Source organism: Condylura cristata, unplaced genomic scaffold (assembly GCF_000260355.1).
Source record: "Condylura cristata isolate star-nosed mole 26May11 unplaced genomic scaffold, ConCri1.0 scaffold00024, whole genome shotgun sequence".
In the NCBI taxonomy this organism is placed as follows: Eukaryota; Metazoa; Chordata; class Mammalia; order Eulipotyphla; family Talpidae; genus Condylura; species Condylura cristata.
In genome coordinates this window covers 25,206,062-25,229,914 of record NW_004567125.1, presented here as the reverse complement: position 1 = coordinate 25,229,914, position 23,853 = coordinate 25,206,062, and the positions used below count along the sequence as shown (strand labels likewise).

General features: G+C 34.3%; 1 protein-coding gene across 1 annotated transcript; it reads left to right on the top strand.

Moving 5' to 3' along the window:
* The first annotated feature begins 2,067 nt into the window (after window positions 1–2,067).
* On the top strand, window positions 2,068–22,563 carry SHCBP1L (SHC SH2-domain binding protein 1-like). Its single transcript, XM_004688550.2, has 9 exons — window positions 2,068–2,227; window positions 7,705–7,919; window positions 8,478–8,564; window positions 8,635–8,853; window positions 14,836–14,941; window positions 18,860–19,013; window positions 20,119–20,369; window positions 21,253–21,375; window positions 22,209–22,563. The coding sequence occupies exons 1-9, from the start codon at window positions 2,099–2,101 to the stop codon at window positions 22,455–22,457; spliced, it is 1,533 nt and encodes a 510-aa protein (XP_004688607.1). The 5' UTR covers window positions 2,068–2,098; the 3' UTR covers window positions 22,458–22,563.
* Window positions 22,564–23,853: the final 1,290 nt, after the last annotated feature.

Here is a 23,853-nt window from a genome sequence, read left to right as displayed (position 1 = left end):
CAGAGGTTCCCAGGCCCAGGCCTAAAGGACCGAGATTACCTGTCAGATACTCAGCTGAAGAGACGGAGGTCGTGGTGTTTTCTGGGTTTCCAAGTGCCAACAAAGGTGTAGCTAGGCCCTGCCATTTCCCAGATATACATCTTCGTATTTTCACGTGAAAAATTGTGCGAAAGGTAAAGGTGAGGTTTCTTTCATACACCTTGTGAAGCATGTTATCACTTTCAGATTGAGTCCCAGTCATCAGTCCATAGGTAGTGATGTGTGATGGGAAGAAACGTATGTTCTGGTAACACTGAATATAGTAAAATAGACTCTGTGCCTTTTTTTTTTTTAACTCTATTTTAGTAATTTATGCATACTAGAATGGGGGGTGAAACAGAGGTATGGGGTGGGAAATTCACCAGAAAAAGAATGGAAAGCAGAACATGCAGGTCTACTGAAACACTGCTGAGGGGAGCAGCAGGCCAGACAGGAGAGGTTTGCTGTGCCATGTGGGTCAGCTCCCAGCCTGGGGATAAGACTTGTGCTGCAGTGGCTGCAGATAGCTTCATAGTGCTGAGACATCATAACACCTTGAGCCACCTGGGAGGCCCAATATCCGGCACATCTAACCTATCTTGTTTTTCAAAGGTCATAGCAGACTGTGTATAAGAGTATTCATTGCAGTGACAGTTACAAAAAATTAGAAACTAAATTTCCGTCCATGGGGCTTGAAGAATCTCTGGTAGCTTCAGATACTGGAAAACAATGCAGCTGTAAAATTACAATTTTAAGCACTGTAGAGATACTGTAATTTTTTAAAAACTTTCTCTAAAGATTTTATTTATTTATGCATACAGAAATGGAGTACAGGCTAGAGGTGCAGGCCCAGTGAGCAGATTCAGAAACAGAGTAGAAAGCAGAACAGGCAGATCAACAAAGTACACTTCTGAGGGGAGCAGAGGGGGAGAGGAGAGAGGTCTGCAGTGCCATGTGGGTCACCTCGGGGGCCAGGGCTTGAACTCACACTGAAGCGGCTGGCTTGGCTTAGCATTGCAGTGCCTGGCTCCAACCCACGGTGCCATCAGGGAGGACTGATATACTGTAATTTTAAGTAAAGCAATCAGGAGACAAAACATGAACGATGTATGAATAATACAAAGAAAAATAACATCAGAAATATATCAAAATATCAAGTGGTTATGTTGGTTATCAGGGTTAGGAGTGATTTTTGTTTTCCTTGTAATTTTTGCGTTCTCCAGATTTTCTGGAAGTGAACCATATAGTCAGAAGAAAATTTTATACTCAGAAACATTATTACCATAAAATTAGGATAGCATTAATAAACAACTTTTAAAGGCAGTTGAAAAACATTTGTAAGTTATATGTTTAAAGATACTGGGTTTCATTATAGCTTGATTATCAGCCTTGTAGTTGAGTTTAAATTTAAGTCAAGTGGACAAATATTTATTGAATACCTAGTATTCTCATTTTATAGAAAGTAATGCTATTTAAAATTTTTATGTATGAGTACATCTTAAGTAGGTCATTATATCCACATGTTCAGAAAAAGAATGCTTGGGCCTCCCTGGTGGCACAAGGGTTAAGTCTCAGCACTATCAAGCTATCACCAGCCACTGCAGCCTGAGTTCAATCCCCTGCCAGGGAGGTGACCCACATGGCACAGCAGACCTCTCCTGTCTCACCTGCTGTTTCTTTCAGCAGTGTGGTTCAGTAGATCTGCCTGTTCTGCTCCCCACTCTGTCTCTGGTGAGTCCTCTCACTATCCTCTCACCTTTGGCCTGTACCACAGTGTTTGTATGCAGAAAAAAATAAATCTTTAAAGAAAAAAGAATGCTCAGTGGATTAATAAAAACAAATTACTTAAGACAAATACAGTCTCATCTCTGAATTATATATTGAAGGAATGTATCTCTTAAATTTTTTTATGTTAATGATATATTTTATTAAATATAGATCCCATGAAAGCACTATATTCTGTTATTTAAAGGTATATTGGTCCACACTTAAGTAGAAATCTTTTGTAAATCTCTAATTTTATATATTTATACATACATGTATTTTTTTGGTTTGTTAGGCAGAAGACGCTGATGAGGCGATGAGTAAATACCTATCAGAAAAGTTAAAGATGAAAGACAAATGGTTTGGTGTCTGGAAGACTAACCCTGAGTTATTCTTTGTGAAATATGAAGAAGCTTCTATCCCCTTTGTTGGTATTCTGGTTGAGGTAAATAATTTTCACCTTACATTTGCTTTCGAGGGAAGTTTCTATTCTTTTGCAGACCAAATTATGACCATGTTAATTTAGGGCTTTGAAACATAGAGATTGTCAAAAATTTCCCTCTGTTTTAAGTGTTTACAATTTAATAGTATAAACAGACAGGGGATATGAGCACCCACCTACCTATAACAGTTATTGTTAAATGGAATTTGACAGTATTTATTGACTATTTTCAGTCACTCAGTAACATAAAAATAGCAAAAGTACATATCTTGAAAAATTAGTAATTTATGCTTCAACAATCTTGGGCCTTCATTTTCCATGAGTAACCTTTAAGAATTAAGAATTAGATGAAGAAAGAAAAAAGTTAATCACAAAATGATTTAATTGGGAGTTTTTTCCCTACAAAAGTGCCATTTTAGTTAATATATAACTTGTAAATTTTTATCAAGTAAAACTGCTTTTTTAACGCCTGTGAGTCATATATTATAGCATATTTGATGTCATAAAATTTTCCTGTAAAAGTCAATTATCCTTATATAAAAATATTTATAATCATAAATAGTTCACCTGCCCCAGATACACCCACACACCCACACACACACACACACACACACACACATATATTTCAAAAAAACTTGTTTGAAACTCACAACATTGAGTAAGACCTGAAAATAATTAAATGTTTGATGGATTAAAAATGGCATGTTTTCAGTCAGAGCCTATAAAGGAATTTGGAAAGTGTCTTGGGATTCATTTTTCAATAATAAAAATACAATAATCGTATTTTTATTGTTTCTTTGAGGTTTGTTCAGCTTCTGAGTAGCTTTTCCTGGCATTTTCATAACTTCTCTAGACTTCCTTCATGTGGATAAAATAAGAGTAGATGAACCATATCAGCTACTTTAACTTTTTTTTTTAGCAGTATAAATTTGAGGTTTTATTTAGTCATTTTACGCGTGGAAGTCCAGTGTATTCAAATATCAGGCATATCATTTCTGAAATGAAGTTTGGTAGCCAAAAATTGTTTGGCTTTTTTACACCTCCTGACAGCCTGTAGAGTCACCATTTAAAACACTTCAAATTCCCCCAGAGTTATGTGGAAACTCTGGTTCAGGTTACCTGAAAATCCTATCCAGTTCTAAGGTTTATGTGCTATACATTATTTGTTTTCTTCTTATTCCAAAAACAAGATTGAAGATTGCCTTAGAATCCTCTCAGGAATGCTAACATCCTTTAAACATTAGAAAGATATGAAAAAGGGGAAAAAAACAGAATAGTATATCGGTGGACTCTAATTTGTTTCATTATGTGGCAGTGAGACTAAATCTTAGCTGCTCCACACTTCAGATGTTGCTACACAGTTAAGAGGTGTTTCATCTGCCTCTGCCTCTTTAGTCTTACTTGGACTATCAGTAGTTTGTTTGCTCTTTGTTTGCTCTGTCTGAAGTCGCAATAACGTATTCTGTGGGCCACAATCTCAGTCTTTGTCTTTCCAATGTTTTATTAGTTTCCTGTTGCTACCACAATCTCAGTCTTTTTCTTTACAATGTTTTATTAGTTTCCTGTTGCTACTATAGCACATTATCAAACTTGGTGACTTGAACAATAACATTTATTTCTTAGAATTCTATAGAAACAATATCTGACATGGGCCTAGCTGCGTGAACATCAAGGTTCAGGCAGGTTTATGCCTTCCTGAGGTCTGGGGCAGGATCTGTTTCCTTGCCTTTTCCTGCCTGTAGAAACTGCCTGTATTCAGTGATTTGTGACCCTCTTCCTCCAACTGCAGAGTCTTTCTCATATACTGTTTCTGGTCCTCTGCTTCCCTTTTAAAGAGGTCTGAGATTAGATTTGCAAACATATCTTTTTCTTTATACTTTGCAATCTTAAAAATATTTTCATAGTGTAATATTGAAAATTTCCTAAAATATTTATATACTTTACAATTAAGTCATTTTCTATAAGCTGGTTTTGGGGTTCAGTGTTAACAACAATGCCCTGTCACATATTAAAAGCATTTTTAATTATAATTTGGAACACAGTAAGATAATATATAATAATGTATGGGACACATATGTTTCAGACCATGCTGTCATTGAAATATAAAAATACTGAAGTATATGACTATCTTTACCCAGCAGATGAAGAATCTCAAGTTAACGGTCTGATTTATTTTTATAATATATTAAGACATGGTATATAAGTCATATGAAATACTAAATACTATTTTAACCCATATATGGTTTAAATCTCATATTAATCAGTTAAAATTGAGATCAATTTTAAAGAAGACATACAATTTAGTGATCTTGTATGTCTAATTAAGAGCCAATTAGGAAAAAAATAGCCTCATTGCTGAAGACAACAAAAAATCGGAGTTAATTTAAGGTGTAAAACAAAGTTCAAAGCATACAAGAAGAAAACTACAGAATTTTAGATAGAAACAGATACACAAGCAGTTTTAATGATTGATGCTTCTGGATGAGATAATATAAACATTTCAGTTATTGATGCATTAAATTGATGCAATACTAGTTCAGAATCCAATGGAACTTCACTGAAAGCCTCCCCACCCTCAAAAGGATTGGAAATTTAATCTGAACAAATAAATGTAAATGAATAACCACATTTCCCCCCAAAAAAAGATGAGTACTATTTGATTTGAAAATGGATTCACACTACTAGCACAGTTTTATTGAATAATAAGGAAAAATTACCAGTTCCATAATGACTTTAAAATTCTAAAAGTATTGGTATTTTAGTAATCACAATTGATTTCTTTTAATACTTTTTAATCCTGTAAAGGTTTTTTAAAGTAAATACTGGTTTTAATCAGTAATACTTTTTATTAATTATTAATAACATGGTGAATGCATAGTTGATGTTTCTGAAAAGTGATCCAAATTCTGTGCTGTGCAGAGATGATGAAAAATTCTTATAGTATTTTATAAATGCATGCTGGGTTAAAGAAAGTTTACAGCTGTTGGGGTTCCATGGGATTAATACTTGCAACCCAGATTGCTTTAGTACATACTCTTTCAGTATGTTTAAATTCAGGTATTAAATACCATTTATACTGAAAACACCACAGAATGAATTATTCAAAGTCCATTGATTTACTGTTAATATCTGTTTTGGTTTGTAAACAAATTATAATATTTTCTTGCATAGTTTTGGAAATTTATATAGGAATTATGTATCTGCTTCTATAGGTACAGTGTAAAAATCACAAGCTGAGTAATGAAAGAATGTTGAAATGACACATTAAAACGTAAAAGTAAATATTTTGTACTTTTTCTCTGCCCCATCACTTCTTTTAAAAAGACACATATTAAACTGATGATAAATTTGTACCTCAGAATTGAATGATTTAAAGACATTTCCTATTTTAAATGTTATATTGCTGTAACACTTGCTGATAGTTACAAAGTTTTTTTTTTTTACCTAATTCTAATTAAAAATAAATACTTATGGACTGTTTGTGAAATTTTTTACTTAAGTACTTGTAATACTTTTAAATTTTGTATTAATATTTAATATAACCCATTAATTTTTTTAAAGATTTTTAGTTCATAGCACAATTTAACTGAAAGGTTCAGAGATTTCCCACATACCCTGTCCCAATTCTGTAAGCTCCATCAACATCACCTTTCCCCTCCAGAGTGGTACATTAGTTACAACTCATGAACCATGAATGTTAATATACCATTATATCCCAAAGTCCATAGTTTACATTAGGGTCAACTCTTAGTGCTGTGTATTCTGTGGGTAAATGTATATTGAAATGTATACATTATTTTGGTGTCATACATATTTTCACTTCACAAAAAAATGCTCTGATCTAATGTTCATCTTCCTTCCCAACCTCTTCCAACCCCTGATCTTTCTACTGTTTTTATAGTTTCCTCTTTTGTAGGGTGTCATTAGTTGGAATTATACAGTATGTAGCCATTTCAGATTTTCAGTCATTTAAAGTATCTAAAAATTTAAGGTTTATCTTATTTTTATAATAGTTTATTTATACATCATTCTGTGCCTCTTTCCATGTCAGTTGTAATACCTGTGGGCTTCCCATCACCGAATCACCCGTGTGCCGTCACCATAGTCCAGTGCACTTCCCCTCTCCCCCATTTTTGATCCCGTTCCCCATTCCACCCCAATAAAATGTCTATGGTATATAATTGTTCATTATTATTACTATAAAAATTTAAGGTTCATCTATTACCTATGCAAAGGACATTTTGTTTGTTTCCCAAGTTTTGGCAATTATAAATAAAACTGCAATATAAGTAGATTTAGGTACAAGACAAACATTGTTTTACTGAATGTGCTCTGAAAATTTTTACAATTGATTATTAGAAGTATTATTAAGGTATAATTAGCAAAATTATGTTACTTAAGGTGTGCAATGTGATGATATATATGTGTATCAACACTTCCTGTGAAAGGCCCCACTTAATGGAGTTAACACACCTCATATGTTTACCTTTTGTGAGAAAATTCACATTCCTACACTTGATCTTAGCCAAAAGACTGAGAAGTGATAGACAAAATTCACATTCCACAGATTTCAGTTAAGCAACATAATATTATCAATTCTAGGCACTAATGTCATATTTTAAAAGTTATTTTATTAATTTATGCATATAAGAACTGAGGGTTCAGCCTGAGATGCGGGGGTGAGAGGATTCAACAGAGACAAAGTGGGAAGCAGACCAGGTGGATCTACTGAAACACACTGCTGAAGGGAGCAGAAGGCAAGATATGAGAGGTCTGCTGAGCCATGTGGGTCAGCTCCCTCGCTGGGGATTGAACTCCTGCTGCAGTGGCTGTGGAGAGCTTGATAACCTTGAACCACCAGGGAGGCTCCCACTAATGCTATACATTAAAATCTCAGACCTTCTTCCTCTTATAACTGAAAGTTTGTATACTTTCACGACCTTCTATAAATTTTTAATTTTGTGTTAATTTAGTAATTTGCAAAACAGTATTGTGAACTCAGTGAAACCATATTTCTCAAGACTGATTTTCAGACAGATGCTGGAGATTATCATTTATATGAAATAAAATAAATAAATTTTTTTTATGAAGCTAAGTTTACTCAACTTAAGAACTTTTTTTATGTCCTTTCTACTTTTTTATTTGAATAGTCTCTCCTTTACAAATGATATATTATAGATTTTTTCTTAAAAAGATACTTTTATAGCAAAATGAATCCATAATTTTTTAAATTATTACTATCCTAGGGGAAAAAATGTCTGGGAGTTCAAATTTAGAAATAATTTCTGTCATGCACCTTAGAATTAATGTGTATGAGAAATTGTGTTTGAAAAATATGATATTTAATATTGATCTACATTCTGTATATTAAATATTAAGTTAGAACATTTAAAAGAATGTTTTAAAGTAACTCACATTGAGAAAAATTTCCTCATAGTTTAGTTTCATTTGTAATTACAATTTTATGACATTTTTCTTAGGTAACTTGTAAACCTCGCCAAAGTTCATCATCTTGTTTCAAGGTTACTGTTTCTGTTGCTGAGCCCTTTTCTTCCAACATTGCAAATATTCCAAGGGATTTGGTGGATGAGATTCTGGAAGAACTGGAGCACAGCGTGCCTCTCCTGGAAGTGTACCCTGTTGAAGGGCAAGATTCTGACATACATGATATTGCTCTGGCCTTGGAAGTTGTAAGGTACTCGGTTTTTAATTTTGTCTTCTTGAAGTTAAAATTTTATTTTGAAAGTTAATATTTATGCACTTCACGAATACTGATGTGATCTTTACCTCTGAATTCAGTTGGTCCTTTTTAAATGAAAATATTTAATGCTTAGTTAAAACATTCTCTTGTCAGAAGTGTTACATATAGGCAATGAAAAGTTTGCCAGTTGTTTTACCTTGGGTTTTATGAAAATTGAACTTATAAAGTCCTATAGCTCAACATTAATTTCGGTTCACATTTAAGCATCTTAAGTATATTCATTTCTCAAATAGATTTCATTATTTATACTTGACATAAATACTAGATTGCATCGCTCACATTATAATTGCTTCTTACAGACTGATACAACATAATAGGCACTATCCATTAACAAAACACAGATGACTTGGGGGCATGTTTTTAATTTTATACTTCTTCCCTCAGATTACAAATTCAATTTCCCAAATGAAAAATTAAGAATTAAAATGTATACGTAGAATTCTATGTTAAACATGCTAGTTACTGCTTTGATCACTATCTGATTTATCATAGGTTTTTTTATGACTTTCTTTGGAGAGACTGGGATGATGAAGAAAGTTGTGAGAATTACACTGCTTTGATTGAAGAAAGAATTAATTTGTAAGTATAGTTGAAAGCTTACCCAGAAAATTGTTGAGATAAACACTGTAACTGCCTTGTTCCTTTTCAGGTGGTGTGCTATACAAGATGGAACAATACCTGGTCCTATTGCACAACGTTTTAAAAAAACTTTGGAGAAATATAAAAACAAGCGTGTTGAGCTCATTGAGTACCAGAGTAATATCAAAGAAGATCCCTCTGCAGCAGAAGCTGTTGAATGCTGGAAAAAATACTATGAGATAGTAATGCTCTGTGGATTATTGAAAATGTGGGAAGATTTGCGCCTCCGGTAATAATTTGCTCTATTTTAAATGGAAACAAAAAGATTATGTGGTCAGTCTTTTACTTTATCAATTGCCTTGTCATATATATTACCCTGATTGAAGCAGAAAGTACAATTAGATGTCTAGTGTATGAGATAAGCACAAGGTACAACTACCAATGTTGGAAACATTTTTTATATGAGCTGATTCACTGGAATCAAATCATTGATTTGAGGGGAAAAAATATCTCATAAATGCTGTCCTGTCCTTATATTTCATTGTTACAGCCTTTATTTTAATTAAACATAAGAACTAAGAAGTTAGGCCATCTGAATGTATAGTGTGCAAAGCACAGAGAAAGTTTGTTTAATTTGACTGCCTTATAATTTCTGCATTTTTAACCAACATAAGCTGTTTTTAATGATAAAGCATTTATCATCATTTATGATTTAACCACCATCATTCTCCAGGAAGCTTTGAAACATACTAAAATAGTTTTACATTGTTGTACAATTTCTGTCTTGCTTAAGAGGGAAAAACAAATTCTTGCTCGCTTAAGAGGGAAAAACAAATTCTTGCTCTCGCGCCTCACCCCAAAATTAATGGAAAATCATCAATGGAGCCAAAAGGCTCTCTTCTATTTTTTAGTAAATTATTAACTCTCTTCCTGTATATTCCACCATTACTGATTCTTTGCCTTAGGAGTTCTGAGCCAAACAACAGCAGCAAAATGAATGCTAAGTCAAATTTTACTTTTCCAACATTTCATTTAGCTCAATATTTCTTTTTTGTATTTCTTTTAGATTTGACCTATTTTGCAATCTAGTAACTGTTTTTGTTTTTTTTTTAACATTTATTTATTTGTGCATACAGAACTGGGGTACAGGCCAGAGGCTCAGGGGCAGCAAGAAGCTTCACCAGAGACAGAGTGGGGAGCAGAACAGGCAGATCAACAAAGTACACTGCTGAGGGGAGCAGCGGGTGGGTCAGGCCATGTGGTCGCGCCATGTGGTCACCTCTGGGGCAGGCGGGAATCAAACTCATGTGGAAGTGGCTTTAGCTTCTCAGTGCTGTGCTTTAACCCTCTGCGCCATCAGGGAGGGCCTAGTAACTGTTTTTGATGTCTTATTATTGTGAACTTTGTGTAACAATATTTTGGCATTACTTTCAGAAATCAATTAGATAAGATTTCTTTAAATTCTCTAGATATTCAGCTCATGTTGAATTTGAATACAGGGTATAACTAGGTTTTTCAGTTCAGTGGTATAGGGCAACAGTGTCGTCTCGTTTCAAAAGTTATGATTGCAGAAAGTATTTTTAGGAGTGGTGGAGTGCTTTCATTAGTCACACAGAACTATTTGAAGGTACTAAGAAGTGACCAAAAGCAGGCAGCAACTAGAAAAGTTCATCTTTGAAATGGGTTTCCCCTTGGAATGTGTAAAAAATGGAAAATTGTGATTTTTTGGTCTTAGCATGATCCCCGTTTCTTATAGCTCTGCATCAAAAATACAATCTATTTTGTAAAAGATTTATTTATTTATTCATACAGAACTGGCCATAGGTACAGAGGGGTCAGAGGATTCACCAGAGACAGAGTGGGGAGCAGAACAGGTAGGTGGATGAAGTACATTGCTGAGGGGAGCGGCAGGTGGGTCAGGAGAGATCTGCTGCTCCATGTGGGTCACCTCTGGGGCCAGAGATTGAACTTACACGTACGTGGCTGCGGCTTGATTTCAGTGCTTTGTCCTAACCTACTGTGCCACTAGGGAGGGCCCCAATCTGACCATACTGTAGATGACAAAGAACAGAGTTCAGGGCCAGTGGAAAACTGGAAACTCAGATGGGGTATCCTGAAAGCAAGAGAGGTGTAAGATCCAAATTGAATATAAACTCTACTCAAAATCTTTGCTGGCTACTAAGCTTGGTCCTTGCATTGGTGGCGAGGAGAAATCTAGAACAAATCTAAAAAAATATTAAAACACACACACAAATAAAACACACACACAAATAACAGTACCTAGGGCAAACAAAATTTTTTAGTAATTGATTATGTTAAGAGTAAATAAAAAAGCTGGACCCTCCCTGGTGGTGCAGCTGGTTAAAACACAGCACTAAGAAGCTAAAGCCACTTCAGCATGAATTCGAACCCCACCCCGAAGGTGACCACATAGTGCAACAGACCTCTCCTGACCCACTGCTGCTCCCCTCATCAGTGTACTTCGTTGATTTGATGGTTCTGCTCCCCACTCTGTCTTGGGTGAAGCCTCTTACCGTTCTTGCTCCTCTAGCCTGTACCCCAGAGTTCTGTATGTACAAATAAATAAATCTTTAAAAAAAAAAAAAAGAGTAAATAAAAAGAGATCACAAATTACTCAAACATAAAGAGTCATAAATATGAGAGAAAATAAAGGCAAATACAACAAATAGCAGTTCAGGTATAGTATATATTAATTCAGCTATATCAGTAATTGCTCAAAAAATCAATTATCTATATACACAAGAGAAACTGTCAAATTTGAAAAAATATACATTCTAATTATATTAACAAACCCATTTTAAATATACAGACTTAGAAATGTTGAAAAGTAAGATAGTAGAGAAAGATATTTCATGCTAACATAGCCTTTAAAAAGCTCAAGTAGTTATATTTCAGACAAAACAAGCTTTGAAAACCAGTAAAATTATCAAGGACAAGTACAGGCTGTGCATAATAACATTTTCCAAATGACAAACATTTCTTAATGAGTATGCACCCAAAATATGCACGAAAATATGGGAGGTAAAATGAATAGAAATGCAAAGTAGACAAAACAGTTATTATAGTTAGAGATTTCAGCATCATTTTTTTTTCAAAGATTTATTTATTTATTCATACAGAACTGGGGTACAGGCCAGAGATGCGGAGGGTGAGAGGATTCACCAGAGACAGAGTGGGGAGCAGAACAGGCAGATCGACGAAGTACACTGCTGAGGGGAGCAGCGGGCGGGTCAGGAGAGGTCTGCCACGCCATGTGGTCACCTCCGGGGCAGGCGGGAATCGAACTCATGCGGAAGCGGCTTTAGGTTCTCAGTGCTGTGCTTTAACCCGCTGCGCCACTAGGGAGGGCCGATTTCAGCATCATTTTTAAAAAAGCTGACATACCTGGGGCCCTTCCTGGTTAGGGCAGCACTGCAGCAGGAGTCAGAGCCCTGATCTCCAGCAGTGAGGGGAGCCACGTGACGCAGCAGACCTCTCCTGACTGCTCCCCTCAGCAGTGTATTTCATCAGTCTGCCTGTTCCCTCCCTACTCTGTCTCTGGTGAATTCTCTCACCTCCTGCACCTCTGGCCTTTACCCCAGTTCTTATATGAATAAGTAAATAAATCTTTAAAAAAATAACCGATATTATCAATCATAAAATCAGTATTTAGCTTATCTGAACACCACTATCAATCACCGTAATATAATAAACAATATACACAACTTCCTCCGACAACAGCAGGATACACAATATTCTTAATGTCACAGAGTTTTTACCCAGAGACCATATTCTGAAACATAATACTCATTTTGATAAATTTATAAGAGTAAAATATATGTTCTCAATGACAATGGAATTAAACAAAAATTAACGATAGGAAAATAGCTGTAACATTCCCAAATATTTTAATATTAAACAACTCTTCTAAATCACTCATGGGCCCAAAAGAAGTCTCATGAAAAACAAAAAAATGATTTTAACTATGAAAATATAAAAATCATGGCATACAGCAAAACCAGTGATTGGAAGTTTATAGTATTAAATGTGCATATTAGAAAAGAAAGATCTGAACTAAGCTTTCATTTTAGAAAAATAGAACAATTTAATCCTAAACAAACAGAAGCAAATAAAAATGAGAGTCATAGATCAATTAAAAAGAAAACATGTAAACTGGAGAAAATCAACACACCAGTTTGTTCTCTTTTTCTTAGATAAGACAAGAAAAAGAGAAGACATGAGTTGACAGTATCAGAAATAAAAGAGGGGCATCACTACTGATTTAATGGAAATGAAAAAGTAATAATATTATGAACAACTTTTATTATTATTTAATAACTTAGATAAATTGTAGTAATTTCTTGAGTGACGAATTGTCAAAATCCACAAAAAAAGAAATGGCTTTTTGGAATAGATATGTATATATCATTGTGTCAATGATAACCTTCCAGAAAAGAAGCATCAGTCCCAGATACTCTCACAGATGGACTGTACTACACACTTAATAGAAATTGGTACTGATTTTCCATAGTCTTCCAGAAAATTGAAGCAGAGAAAGCATGTCCTTAATTCATTATACAAGACCAGAGTTACTCCAAACACAACCCTGATTAAAGCAGAATGATCTAGAAAAATTACAGATCATGTCTCATGAGCATGAATGCAAAAACCTTTTTTGAAATATTAGCAAATTGTATCCAACAATTATTTAAACAAAATTGTGTATCATGACCAGGTAGGATTAATACAAGATATTCCAGGTCAGATCAGCATTTGAGATCATTCACTGTAATCCACTACATCAAAAGAAAAATAGAAAAAAATGTTATTTTTTTGCTGAAAAATGGACAAAATCATTTTCAGCATAATAGGAATGGGGATACCTTTCTCAAATTGATGAAGTACATAAAAAAAAACTATAACTAAATTATACTTAATGATGAGACATTGATGATTTCCCCTTAGGGTTAGGAATGAGACAACTTTTTTTTCTCATTCCTCATTAACACCTTATTGGAAAGCCTAGATAGTGTAATAGAGCAAGAAAAAATACAGATTGGGAAGGAAAGAAAAAACTTTGCAGATGACCTGACTATCCACATAGAAAATCCCCAAAAGCAGCAACAACAAAAATCTCCTGGAGCTAATAAACAAGTATACCATATCCACAAGATACAAAGTTAATATCCTAAAGTCAATCACATCCTTACATATCAACCAAAAATTTGATATTTTTATTTGTAGTGCATTTAACGTGGACAATCAAACTTCAAATTATATAATATTTATGAATAGTTTTTTTTTGACATTTTAGTATATATCTCTACAAAGCAACACCTTTTCAAGTGTTAGGTTTCTATTTTTTTTTAAATAATGTTTATTTTTACATCATTTTGTACATTAAAATTTGATTTTTTAAAAAAATGCCCTCCCTGGTGGCACAGCGGGTTAAAGCACAGCACTGAGAAGCTAAAGCCACTTCTGCATGAGTTGGATCCCTGCCTGCCCCGGAGGTGATCCACAGGGCTGGCAGACCTCTCCTGACCTGCCCACTGCTCCCCTCAATAGTGTACTTCGACCATCTGCCTGTCTGCTCCCTACTCTATGTCTCTGGTGAAGCCTCTCACTGTCCCCGTACCTCTGGCCTGTACCCAGTTCTGTATGCACAAATAAATAAATCTTTAAAAAAAGATAAAAGAAAAACAAGAATAAAATTAACTAAAAGTGCTGAACAGCAAAATATAAACAAATAAAAAACACGAATTGTTCTGCTGGAAGGAACATAATCTGTTAAAGTATCTAAAATTTGACATGTTCAAAAAAAATGGGAAGGAAGGAAAAACCCTTGCAGGTAAGTCTGCAAATCAATGGGTCATGAATGCACAATTAGGAAAACGTCTTACTGTATTGAAAAGTTGAGATGTTTGAGGTATTGATTGCAATATCAGGTTTTTCAGATACAATGCATTTAAATGAACAATTTTTCAGATACAAAGCGTTGAAAGGAACAGAAATTTTCAGATATGGAACATTTAAATGAACAATTATAGGGTTCAAGTATTTAAACATTCGGTTAACTAAAATATTTGAATAATTCCATTGTTCTCAAAGTTGCTCTCATTATTCTCAAGAAACTTAAAACTAGTGAAACCTATCCCTTAAAGATATAGATTACCGAGTTTTTATTTTCTAAGGATATATGTTGAGTCTTTTTAATGTTAATTTCAGTTCTAATTCATGCTAATTTAATCATAAATGCTTTCAACTCTAGAGTTCATGGGCCTTTCTTTCCAAGAATTCTGAGGCGTAGGAAAGGAAAGAGAGACTTTGGAAAGACCATAACACATATTGTAGCAAAAGTGATGACTACTGACATGGTAAGAAATACACACTGCTCCTACTAAGATTTCACTTCATATAGTCAGAAAAGAAACTTGTGGGGAGGGTTATTGTCTGTCTCATTAATGCCTTGCTTCCAAAATATACAGCTTAATGGTTCAATGGTTGGCATAGAATAAGGACTAAGTAAATAAATGTTAGTGATTGTTCACTACCAAGTAGTCAGGGGAAGGATAGTAGTGCGATTGTTATGAGAAGATTGAATTTGAGGGAGATCCAGTATTGAGCTAGACCAAGCAATGTCTTTCTTCATACATTTGCTAACATTTGAACTTTATAACCATGATGCTGATATGGCCAGCTAAAAAGGCAATTACACTTATAACACAGCAACTGCTATATCTAATAAGAGTATGTACAAGACGTACCCAAGATGGGCACATAAGTCAGTCCTTATGGATCTGCTGGCTGGTAGAAATAAAAGCGGAGATCTGAAAGACAAATATAAATTTAATCATACTAAAGGGGAAAAATGTAAGTTAAAGAGTAAATATTTCCATCTCACTTGACCTTTCAATAGCATTTCACAGGGCTCTGCTTGAAGTATTCTTTCTCCTTGTCTTCTGTTACTGTGCTTTATTGGTTTTCATTCTACCTAGTTGTATATTTCCCTTCCCTTCTGTCCTGTAATTGTTTGGCACCTTTATATTTACTGATGATCTAAAACGGTGTGATAGCCTAGATTTTTGTCTGAGCCCCAAACCTATATATCCAAGTGCCCTCCAGATTAACTCAAATACTTAAACTCTCAAATGTTCACAGTTAAAATCGTCTTGTCCTGCTTATTTACTGAAGTGTTTTGTTGTTCCAACAAATGGCAATAGCATTTACTCAAATACGATTCATGATGTTGAACATCTCTTCATGTGTTCGTTGGTCATTTAAAGAAATATCTGTTCAAGTCCTATGCCCATTTTTAAATAGAGTTGTCTTCTTGCTGATAATTGTGTGGTTTTTATATATTCCTGAAACTAGAGTCAGATGTTTATTTTGCAGATATATTCTTCTGTTTCATATATATATATATATATATATATATATATATATATATTGTTTCTAGTTGTTATTTGATGTACAAAAGCTTTAAAGTTTGATGAAGTCCAGTTTATTATTTTTTTTAATTACTCATTTTGTTTGGTGTCATACCATAGAAACCAATGCCAAACCCATGGTCATGAAGATTAACCCTTATATTTTCTTCTAAGAATTTTAAGATTTTTAGGTCCTCCCTGGTGGCACAGCGTGTTAGGATGCATTACCTGCAAGCTATCCACAGCCTCTTCAGTGCCTTTGATCCTCAGCCCCAGAAGTGACCCAATGGCGCAGCAAACCTCTCCTGTCTCACCCGCTGCTCCTGTAGCAGTGTACTTTGTTGATCTGCCTGTTCTGCTCCCCGCTCTGTCTCTGGTGAAGCCTCTCAGTGCCCCTGCACCTCTGGCCTGTACCCCAATTCTATATGCATAAATAAATAAATCTTTAAAAAAAAGTTAAGATTTTTAGATCTTATATTTGGGTTATTGATCCATTCTAATCTTTATATACAGTGTGAAATAAAGGTTCCTGTATTAACTTGGCAGGGAAGAGGTACAGTTACTTTGATTATGTTATATGAAAAAGTAGGGCTTTAAGTCGTCCAGGCTGGGAAAGGTGTTAAGGTCAGGAGATTGTCAGTCTGTTGGGTAAGTGGTGAAAGATCCCCAGCAGCTAAGGACCTCTCATTTCCTCTTGTACTCTCACTGGGGCAGAAAACTCTTAATTCTTGGCAGGCAATTTCATTCTTTTCCACAGATACCCACTTCTCCCCACACCGTTGTGAAAGACTGCTCTGTCCTATTGAATGATCTTGACACTATTTTTGAAAGCCAGATGGCCATGTTTGTGTGTGTGTGTATATATATATATATATTTCCTGGGCTTTGGATTCTATTCTTGTCTTACATGTCTACCCTTGTTATAGCATCACACAGTTCAATTGCTGAAGTTTTGTAGTAAGTTTTAAAATCATAATTGTGATTCCTTTGCTTTTCCATTATTTTTTGGATATTCAGAGTATTTTGCAATTCCACATGAACTGGAGGATGAGGTTTTCCATTTCTGTGACATACAGTGTAGCCTAGAGAATGTCCCAGTATTTTCTGTTGGCTTCTATGTTTATTAGATCTAGCTAGCATAAAGTGTTCAAATTCTCTATTGATCTGTATAGATATTCTAGTCATTATTAAAGTGGATTATAAAATTATTCAACTGTTGTAGAACAGTTTGTTTTCCTTTCAATTTTGTCAGTTTCTTCATATATTTTTGGGTCTCATTCTTTAATGCAGATATGACTGTCATTATTATAGCTTCATGATGCATTAACTTATATTTTGTCAATATAAAATGTTTCTAGTAGGTTTTTGACTTACCAGTATTTTATGTTAGTAGTATAGTCACTGAAGTTCGAATTATTTTTTAATTTTTTTTTATTTTATTAAAAAGTTTATTTTTACATCATTTTGCACATTTTTTTTTCATCTCAATTGTAATCCCCACGGGTTTCCCATCACCAAATCACCCCTGTGCCACCACCATAGTCCCGTGCATTTCCCTCCCTTCCCCCACCCCCCGTTTCGAATTATTTTTATCAAATAATCTTCTTTAAGTATTTTTACTATTAACATATTTGTGTCTTTGAATCTAAAATGAATTCCTTGTAGGCTTAATATAAACATCAGATCATGGTTCTTTATCCATTCTACCAGTTCTGTCTTTTAAATGGTGATCTTAATTCATTAACATTTGGTTACTAATGATTTACTCCTGCTTTCTGCTGTTTGTTTCCTGTATGTTATAGTCTTTTGTGTTTTAATTTTTCCTAGTGCATGTCACTCCTGGTGTCTTCTTTGTATATTTTTGTTATCATTCTAATCTTGGGGATTATTATAGGGGTATGATTAATATTGTAAATTCTAAACATGGGGATTACTATGGGGATTGTAATTAACATTGTAAATTTGTAACATTTCTAGTTTGAAAAAGAAATGAAAATGTTATCAAGCAAGAAAAAAGGAATTTGGTTTGAATTAGTAACTTAGCTTCAATATCATATAAATATCCAGCTCATATCTATCTCTACTCCCTCGTTAAGTTGCTGTTGTCACACATTACATCTTTATGGATTACCTGTTCATAAACCTGGATTTATAATCATTTTGTGCAGTACTTGTTTTTTTTTAATTCAACAGGAAACACAAAGTGGAGTGTTAAATCAAGATTACAATAAATCTGTCTAATTTACCCATGTAGTCTTTACTTGAGTTCTTTATTTCTCCATAGTGCTTTGATTTAATATGTAAAATCCTTTCCTCTGGCTGAAGGACTCCCATTACTGTTTTTTGTTTGTAGGAATGATTCAGCCTTTGTTTTTATAGAAATGTTTTAATTTCTTCTTAAAATTTTGAAGGACAATTTTTCTGGATATAGAATCCTTGGCTGACAGTTTTTGTCCTTTACAGCATTTTAAATATGTCATCCCATTGCTTTCTGGCTTACTTAGTTTTGATGAGAAGTCAGCTGTTAATATTATTCCTAATTCCTTGTATATGTTTGTTTTTCTTGCTGCATTCAAGATTCTTTTTTAATTTTCTAAAGTTTATCATTTGATGTGTTTACCTTTATCACCCAGTTTGGAATCCATCAAACTTCTTGAATATGTAGGCTCATGTCCTTTAATAAATCTAGAAGTTTCCCCAATATTTCTTCTTTTATGTATTGATATTTGAACATTTGACAAATAAATACATAAATTACAATGTACTATTATATAAGATAAATGTTCTGGAAAAGCATATGAAAACAAATATCTATTTCAGCATGACCTTTTATTTAATGTATATTGTTTTATTTCTTCCTTTCAGGTAAAGGACCTATCTTCAGACACACTTCTCCAACAACATGATGATCTGGATTTGGCTTTGGATAGTTGTTATAGTGGAGATACAGTAGTTATTTTTCCAGGAGAATATCAAGCTGTCAATCTTGCTTTATTGACTGATGACATCATTATAAAGGGTTAGAAGGGCATCCTCTGCAATCTTTTGATAGTAATGTATAGTGGAAAAACTGTATAAAATATGGTTAATGAAATTAATAGAAATTATATACCAGTTTATATTACATAAAGATCACTGAGCCTTTTACATGATTTTTTCAACATATTATTTGTATACATCTTTTTTGGATATACTGTACAAGAGCAAATCAATGAGATTACTTCTTCAACCTTGATAATTTAGCACTATTCAGAGATTCTAAATAAATCAAAACTAGAAAAAAAATATTATTTTCAATTGGCTGTCTACTTTCTCTAAAGCCACTTTCGTTCTCACCTATCTCCACTTTAGGAGGGAAACACATGTAAGGATCTACTAAATTTATGCAGCATTTTCTCAAAAAGATTAATTCAAATGCAAAGTAATGTAAATGGAAGTATAAAAACAGTTTGCTATATTGCTTTTAGTTTTTGAACATATTTAGGAACTTTATTTCTGTCTTTTTTCACTGAAATTAAGGGTAATTCCACTATCTGGCCAAAAGAAAAGAATGGGTGAATTTAAAATTTGCCTATCCAAAAATTGAGTAAAATTTTCCTTTTTTATGCTAGAAAGCGAGAGTATTTTTCTGAATTGTGTAGGTATTAAAAACCATATTAAAATTTAAAAAATTTTGGTCTCCTTGAAAACCCAACCCCTTATTTTTAGATTGATATTTAGATGCTTTGACTACTATATGGCAAATTTATGGATGTTATTCAATTAATCTTACAATCTAACTCTGAATTAGAATCTGACAGTCTTTTTTAGGTATAGCAATTTATTATGGCTTTAAAGCAGGTAAAGATACTTTTTGTAGCTTGTGTGTACATGACTGCAATAATATAATTTAGGGAAATATGTAGTGGACTGAGTATTCTTTTACATTTGTTATAAACCTAGATTTTTCCATCATGACATTAAAATAAAGTAATAAGTAATTAACAATGGAATAATTACATATATTACAATATTATTTAAAACGTAAAAAATAACTTAGGAATTAGCAAATATTGACTTAAGTAAAGGTTTTTAAATTTAGGGATTGCTGATTTAATTATGTGATTTTTCTTCCTGTTATTCAGGAGTTGGAAAGAGAGAGGAAATTATGATTACTTCTGAACCATCTCACGACAGTTTTGTAGTGTCCAAAGCTGATAATGTGAAACTAATGCATCTATCTTTGATACAACAAGGGACAGTTGATGGTATTGTGGTGGTAGAGTCTGGTCACATGACTCTAGAAAACTGTGTGTTAAAATGTGAAGGAACAGGAGTGTGTGTTCTTACAGGGGCTGCTTTGACAATTACAGACAGTGAAATAACTGGTGCCCAGGTATTTCATTTTATACCAACTATAGCATTATATGCCTGTATGCAATTTTGTGTGATCGTAACACAAAAAGGGTAATAGTTATTTTATCTTTGACTTATAACTAAATCTAGAAAATAACAAGCAAAATGAAGTCAAGTACACAAGTATCATAGTACACTTAGGAAATATAAACTGTAAAATCCATAGTTAGAAATTACCAACTTTTGTTTAAGTGTGAGTTTTTAAAAATATAAGAACCTATGACTATCAAACAGACCATGAGTCAGTTACTTGACTTACTTAAAAATACAGTACTTAGAATGCATTAGCCATGAGTGTCAAGTATTAAGGTTAGCTCGGATTAAGTTTTCAGATAGCAATCATGAAGCTTGAAGGACAGAAAAATGAGAGGAACTTTTAAAACAATGCCTTTTTCTTAATTTCTACTAACTGAGGAGATAAGACTTTAAAAACATTATAAAGGATTTCAAATATTTATAGAGTACACCTTCCTTATACATGGCCATGGTTGACCAAGGTAATTGAAATCTCAGAAAGTGAAAAACCATGGAGAGCGGGGGAGAAGGGTTAAGAGGAAGACAAACTGCTGTAAATAAGTTTTTATAACTACTGGAAAGAACTGCTTAGAGATTTTTTTATTCCTTCCAGTGACTTCACTTGGGTGGAAGAGCAATGAAACTACCTTCCTTGTAGACCTAATGATTTTACACAAATAATTAGTTTTCAGACTTTTAAAACATTAGCTCTATAGTAGTTTCATGCACTATCATGGGTTTTCATGTATAACTTACGTGTGCTTAAATGCTAATACAGCTTTCAAATCTAAAGAAATTTTGGAAAGGTGTGTATGTGTGTTATCAATTGACTTGCTTTGAATCGACAGGGTGCTGGTGTTGAGCTGTATCCTGGGAGCATAGCCATCTTGGAGAGGAATGAAATTCATCACTGTAATAACCTCAGAACCAGTGACAATTCAAAAAGCACCTTAGGTGGAGTTAATATGAAGGTATTTTCATATTTCTTAATATAGGGTAGGATTGTTATAATTATTAGATAACTAAAATATTAGTTTTAGCCTTAAGATTTAGTCTAAGTGTTACTGATTTGGGAAAGGACAATAATTTAAGTCATTATGATTTAAACAATGGTTTATAGTAAACAAGTTGAATATCTAAAAATTTCAATTTAAAATCTTAGTAAATGAATATAAGTAAGTACATTAAGTTTTATACTTACATATCTGTTTAAGATTTTTCATTGGGCAGTTTTAGAATAATTTTGGAAAGAAAAGAAAGGGAAAATATGAAGTATTTTCTCTTCCAAACTGTAAAATAATTCAGGTTAATCAATTAAAACATCAATAGCAATTCAAGCTAACCAATTAAAACATCAATAGCATTTGTAAGGAAAGTGCACTTACATTTGTTTCTACTTCTGTAATTTCTACCTTTCTAGGTCCCTCTCTAAACTTGTGTAGTTCCTTGGAACTCTGCTTATCATTACCATTATTGACATATCACCAATAATTATCACTGACATACCATCAAGTTTATCATATTAAAAATCAGTGTCATGGTATATTATTGTGTCCCCACAATCAGTTGTTTTTATCACTGACTAAAATAAATTGAAACTATTTTTTTTCTCACTAAACATTTTGGTAGGTGGTTATAGTTAAATCAGGAAAATAACACTTGTTCAAAACTGAGATTTAAAGTGTTTTAAAAATACTTGTAAACCCAAGAATAAGCTTCAGAGTTTATTATCTATGTTTCATTGGCTGCTATTTTATTTTTAAAAAAATCATTTAAAAACTACTTTCTTTGAACAATTTAACAGGTTCTTCCAGCACCCAGACTGAAGATGACTAATAATCATATTTACAACAATAATGGTTATGGAGTGAGCATTCTTCAACCAACGGAACAGTTTTTTATTGTATCAGAAGAAGCCCTCAACAAAGGGGCTGCTTCAGGAGACAAAAAAGATAACATGCTCTCCAAAGTAATGCAAAACCTGAATCTGGAAATGAATGATAATAAAATAGAAGCAAACTTAAAGGGGGACATCAGAATAGTGACGAATTAAAGCATCTGGATTTGTGTTAAAATTTTATATTTCAGTTATTTCTCATATCCCTCAAAAATGTAGTTTTAATTTCAATTCAAAACCTAAAGATACATAAACATTTAAAATGCTTTCCCTGGCTGATTCACTTCATTTTTTTTTTTTTTTTGGAAGTTTTGAAAATAATCTAGACAACATAAAACTCATCATTTTAGGTAGTGCTGGCAGTGGGCAATGCAGAATACCAGGGTTTTCACTGGGCAGAGGGGAGTGGTGAGGCCCAGGCCAGGGTTTGGTGCTTCAGTGGGGTTTCTGCCACCTGGCTTGCTGTTTTTCTGGGTACCACTCCCCCACCTCCAGGTGGCCAGATGCAATGCACTGTAGTGCGGCACTGATGACTCCCAGGCACTGTTCTAGCACTCCTCCATACCAGAAAGCTGGCGGGCACTACTGCAGGAGAGAGAGTGTGGAGGAGGTACTATTGCACAATGGAAGAAGAGGAAGAGGAATGTGCTGGGGAAGGTTCTTATCCTTCAAGTAGTAAATGGTATAGTGGAGTTCTGATGTAGGATGGGGTCTCAGATGAGGATAAAGTCGGCACTAGGAGAGGACCTGGATGGCGCATCTCATGACTGGCTTCTAGTCTCAGAAAACAGCAGGAGACAGATCAGAGGAAGGCAAGTACAAAAATGATGCGGCTCTGAAGATACAGGAAAGAGAAAGGTTAAAAAAAGGAAAAAAAAAGAAGCCAGGAGAGGCTCAGGGTGGGGAAGAGAATTGGAGCTAGAGTGCACCAATTCCAGTGGAGAACTCATGTTTCTGATGGGATGGAAAAACTGGTCAGGCTAGTCTCGTCCCTGCCGGGGAAGCCAATGTCAAGTGTCCACAGGTTGTCATACTCTTCTAGAGAAAGACCTGACATTGTCTGTCTAGCCCTTGAGGAAGATGACCAAAAAAAATGACAAGATTTAACTCTTGAGTACCAAACTCATATTACTGTGCATTTCAAGTGGGAAGGGGAGGAACTCAACTTTTTTTTTAAACCTTGAAGTGCCTTAAGACAAATGTCCTCTAAGAGCCAGAGTAGTTCTATGTCCAGCAGCAGGCCAAGTACTCAAAAGCTGTTCCATGCTATGTTGTTTGCACACCCCGTGGAGGGGGCAGAGGATACATGTTTCAAGTAACTCATTTTGCACTTGGCTGAGAAAAGCAAAGTACCTTCTACGAAAGACAAAATTTGTAGATTGGTGTAGGGGGTGCAAAAAGATTGCAGAGCTTCATAGACATCCCCACAGCCCACAGCCTTCTTCCCAAGCGTTAACTTGCATTTCTGGTGTATCATGTACAATGTCTATTAGTGGTGGTTGGAAGGCCTGGGGTAGAGTGGGAGATGGGCAGGGTCATTTTTGTTAAAATC

Coding starts and splice junctions, on each gene's coding strand:
- SHCBP1L (XM_004688550.2), top strand. CDS start 2,099: ATGAGTAAATACCTATCAGAAAAGTTAAAGATGAAAGACAAATGGTTT. Junction 19,014..20,118: donor TGATGACATCATTATAAAGG/GTTAGAAGGGCA, acceptor CCTGTTATTCAG/GAGTTGGAAAGAGAGAGGAA. Junction 20,370..21,252: donor GTGAAATAACTGGTGCCCAG/GTATTTCATTTT, acceptor TTGAATCGACAG/GGTGCTGGTGTTGAGCTGTA.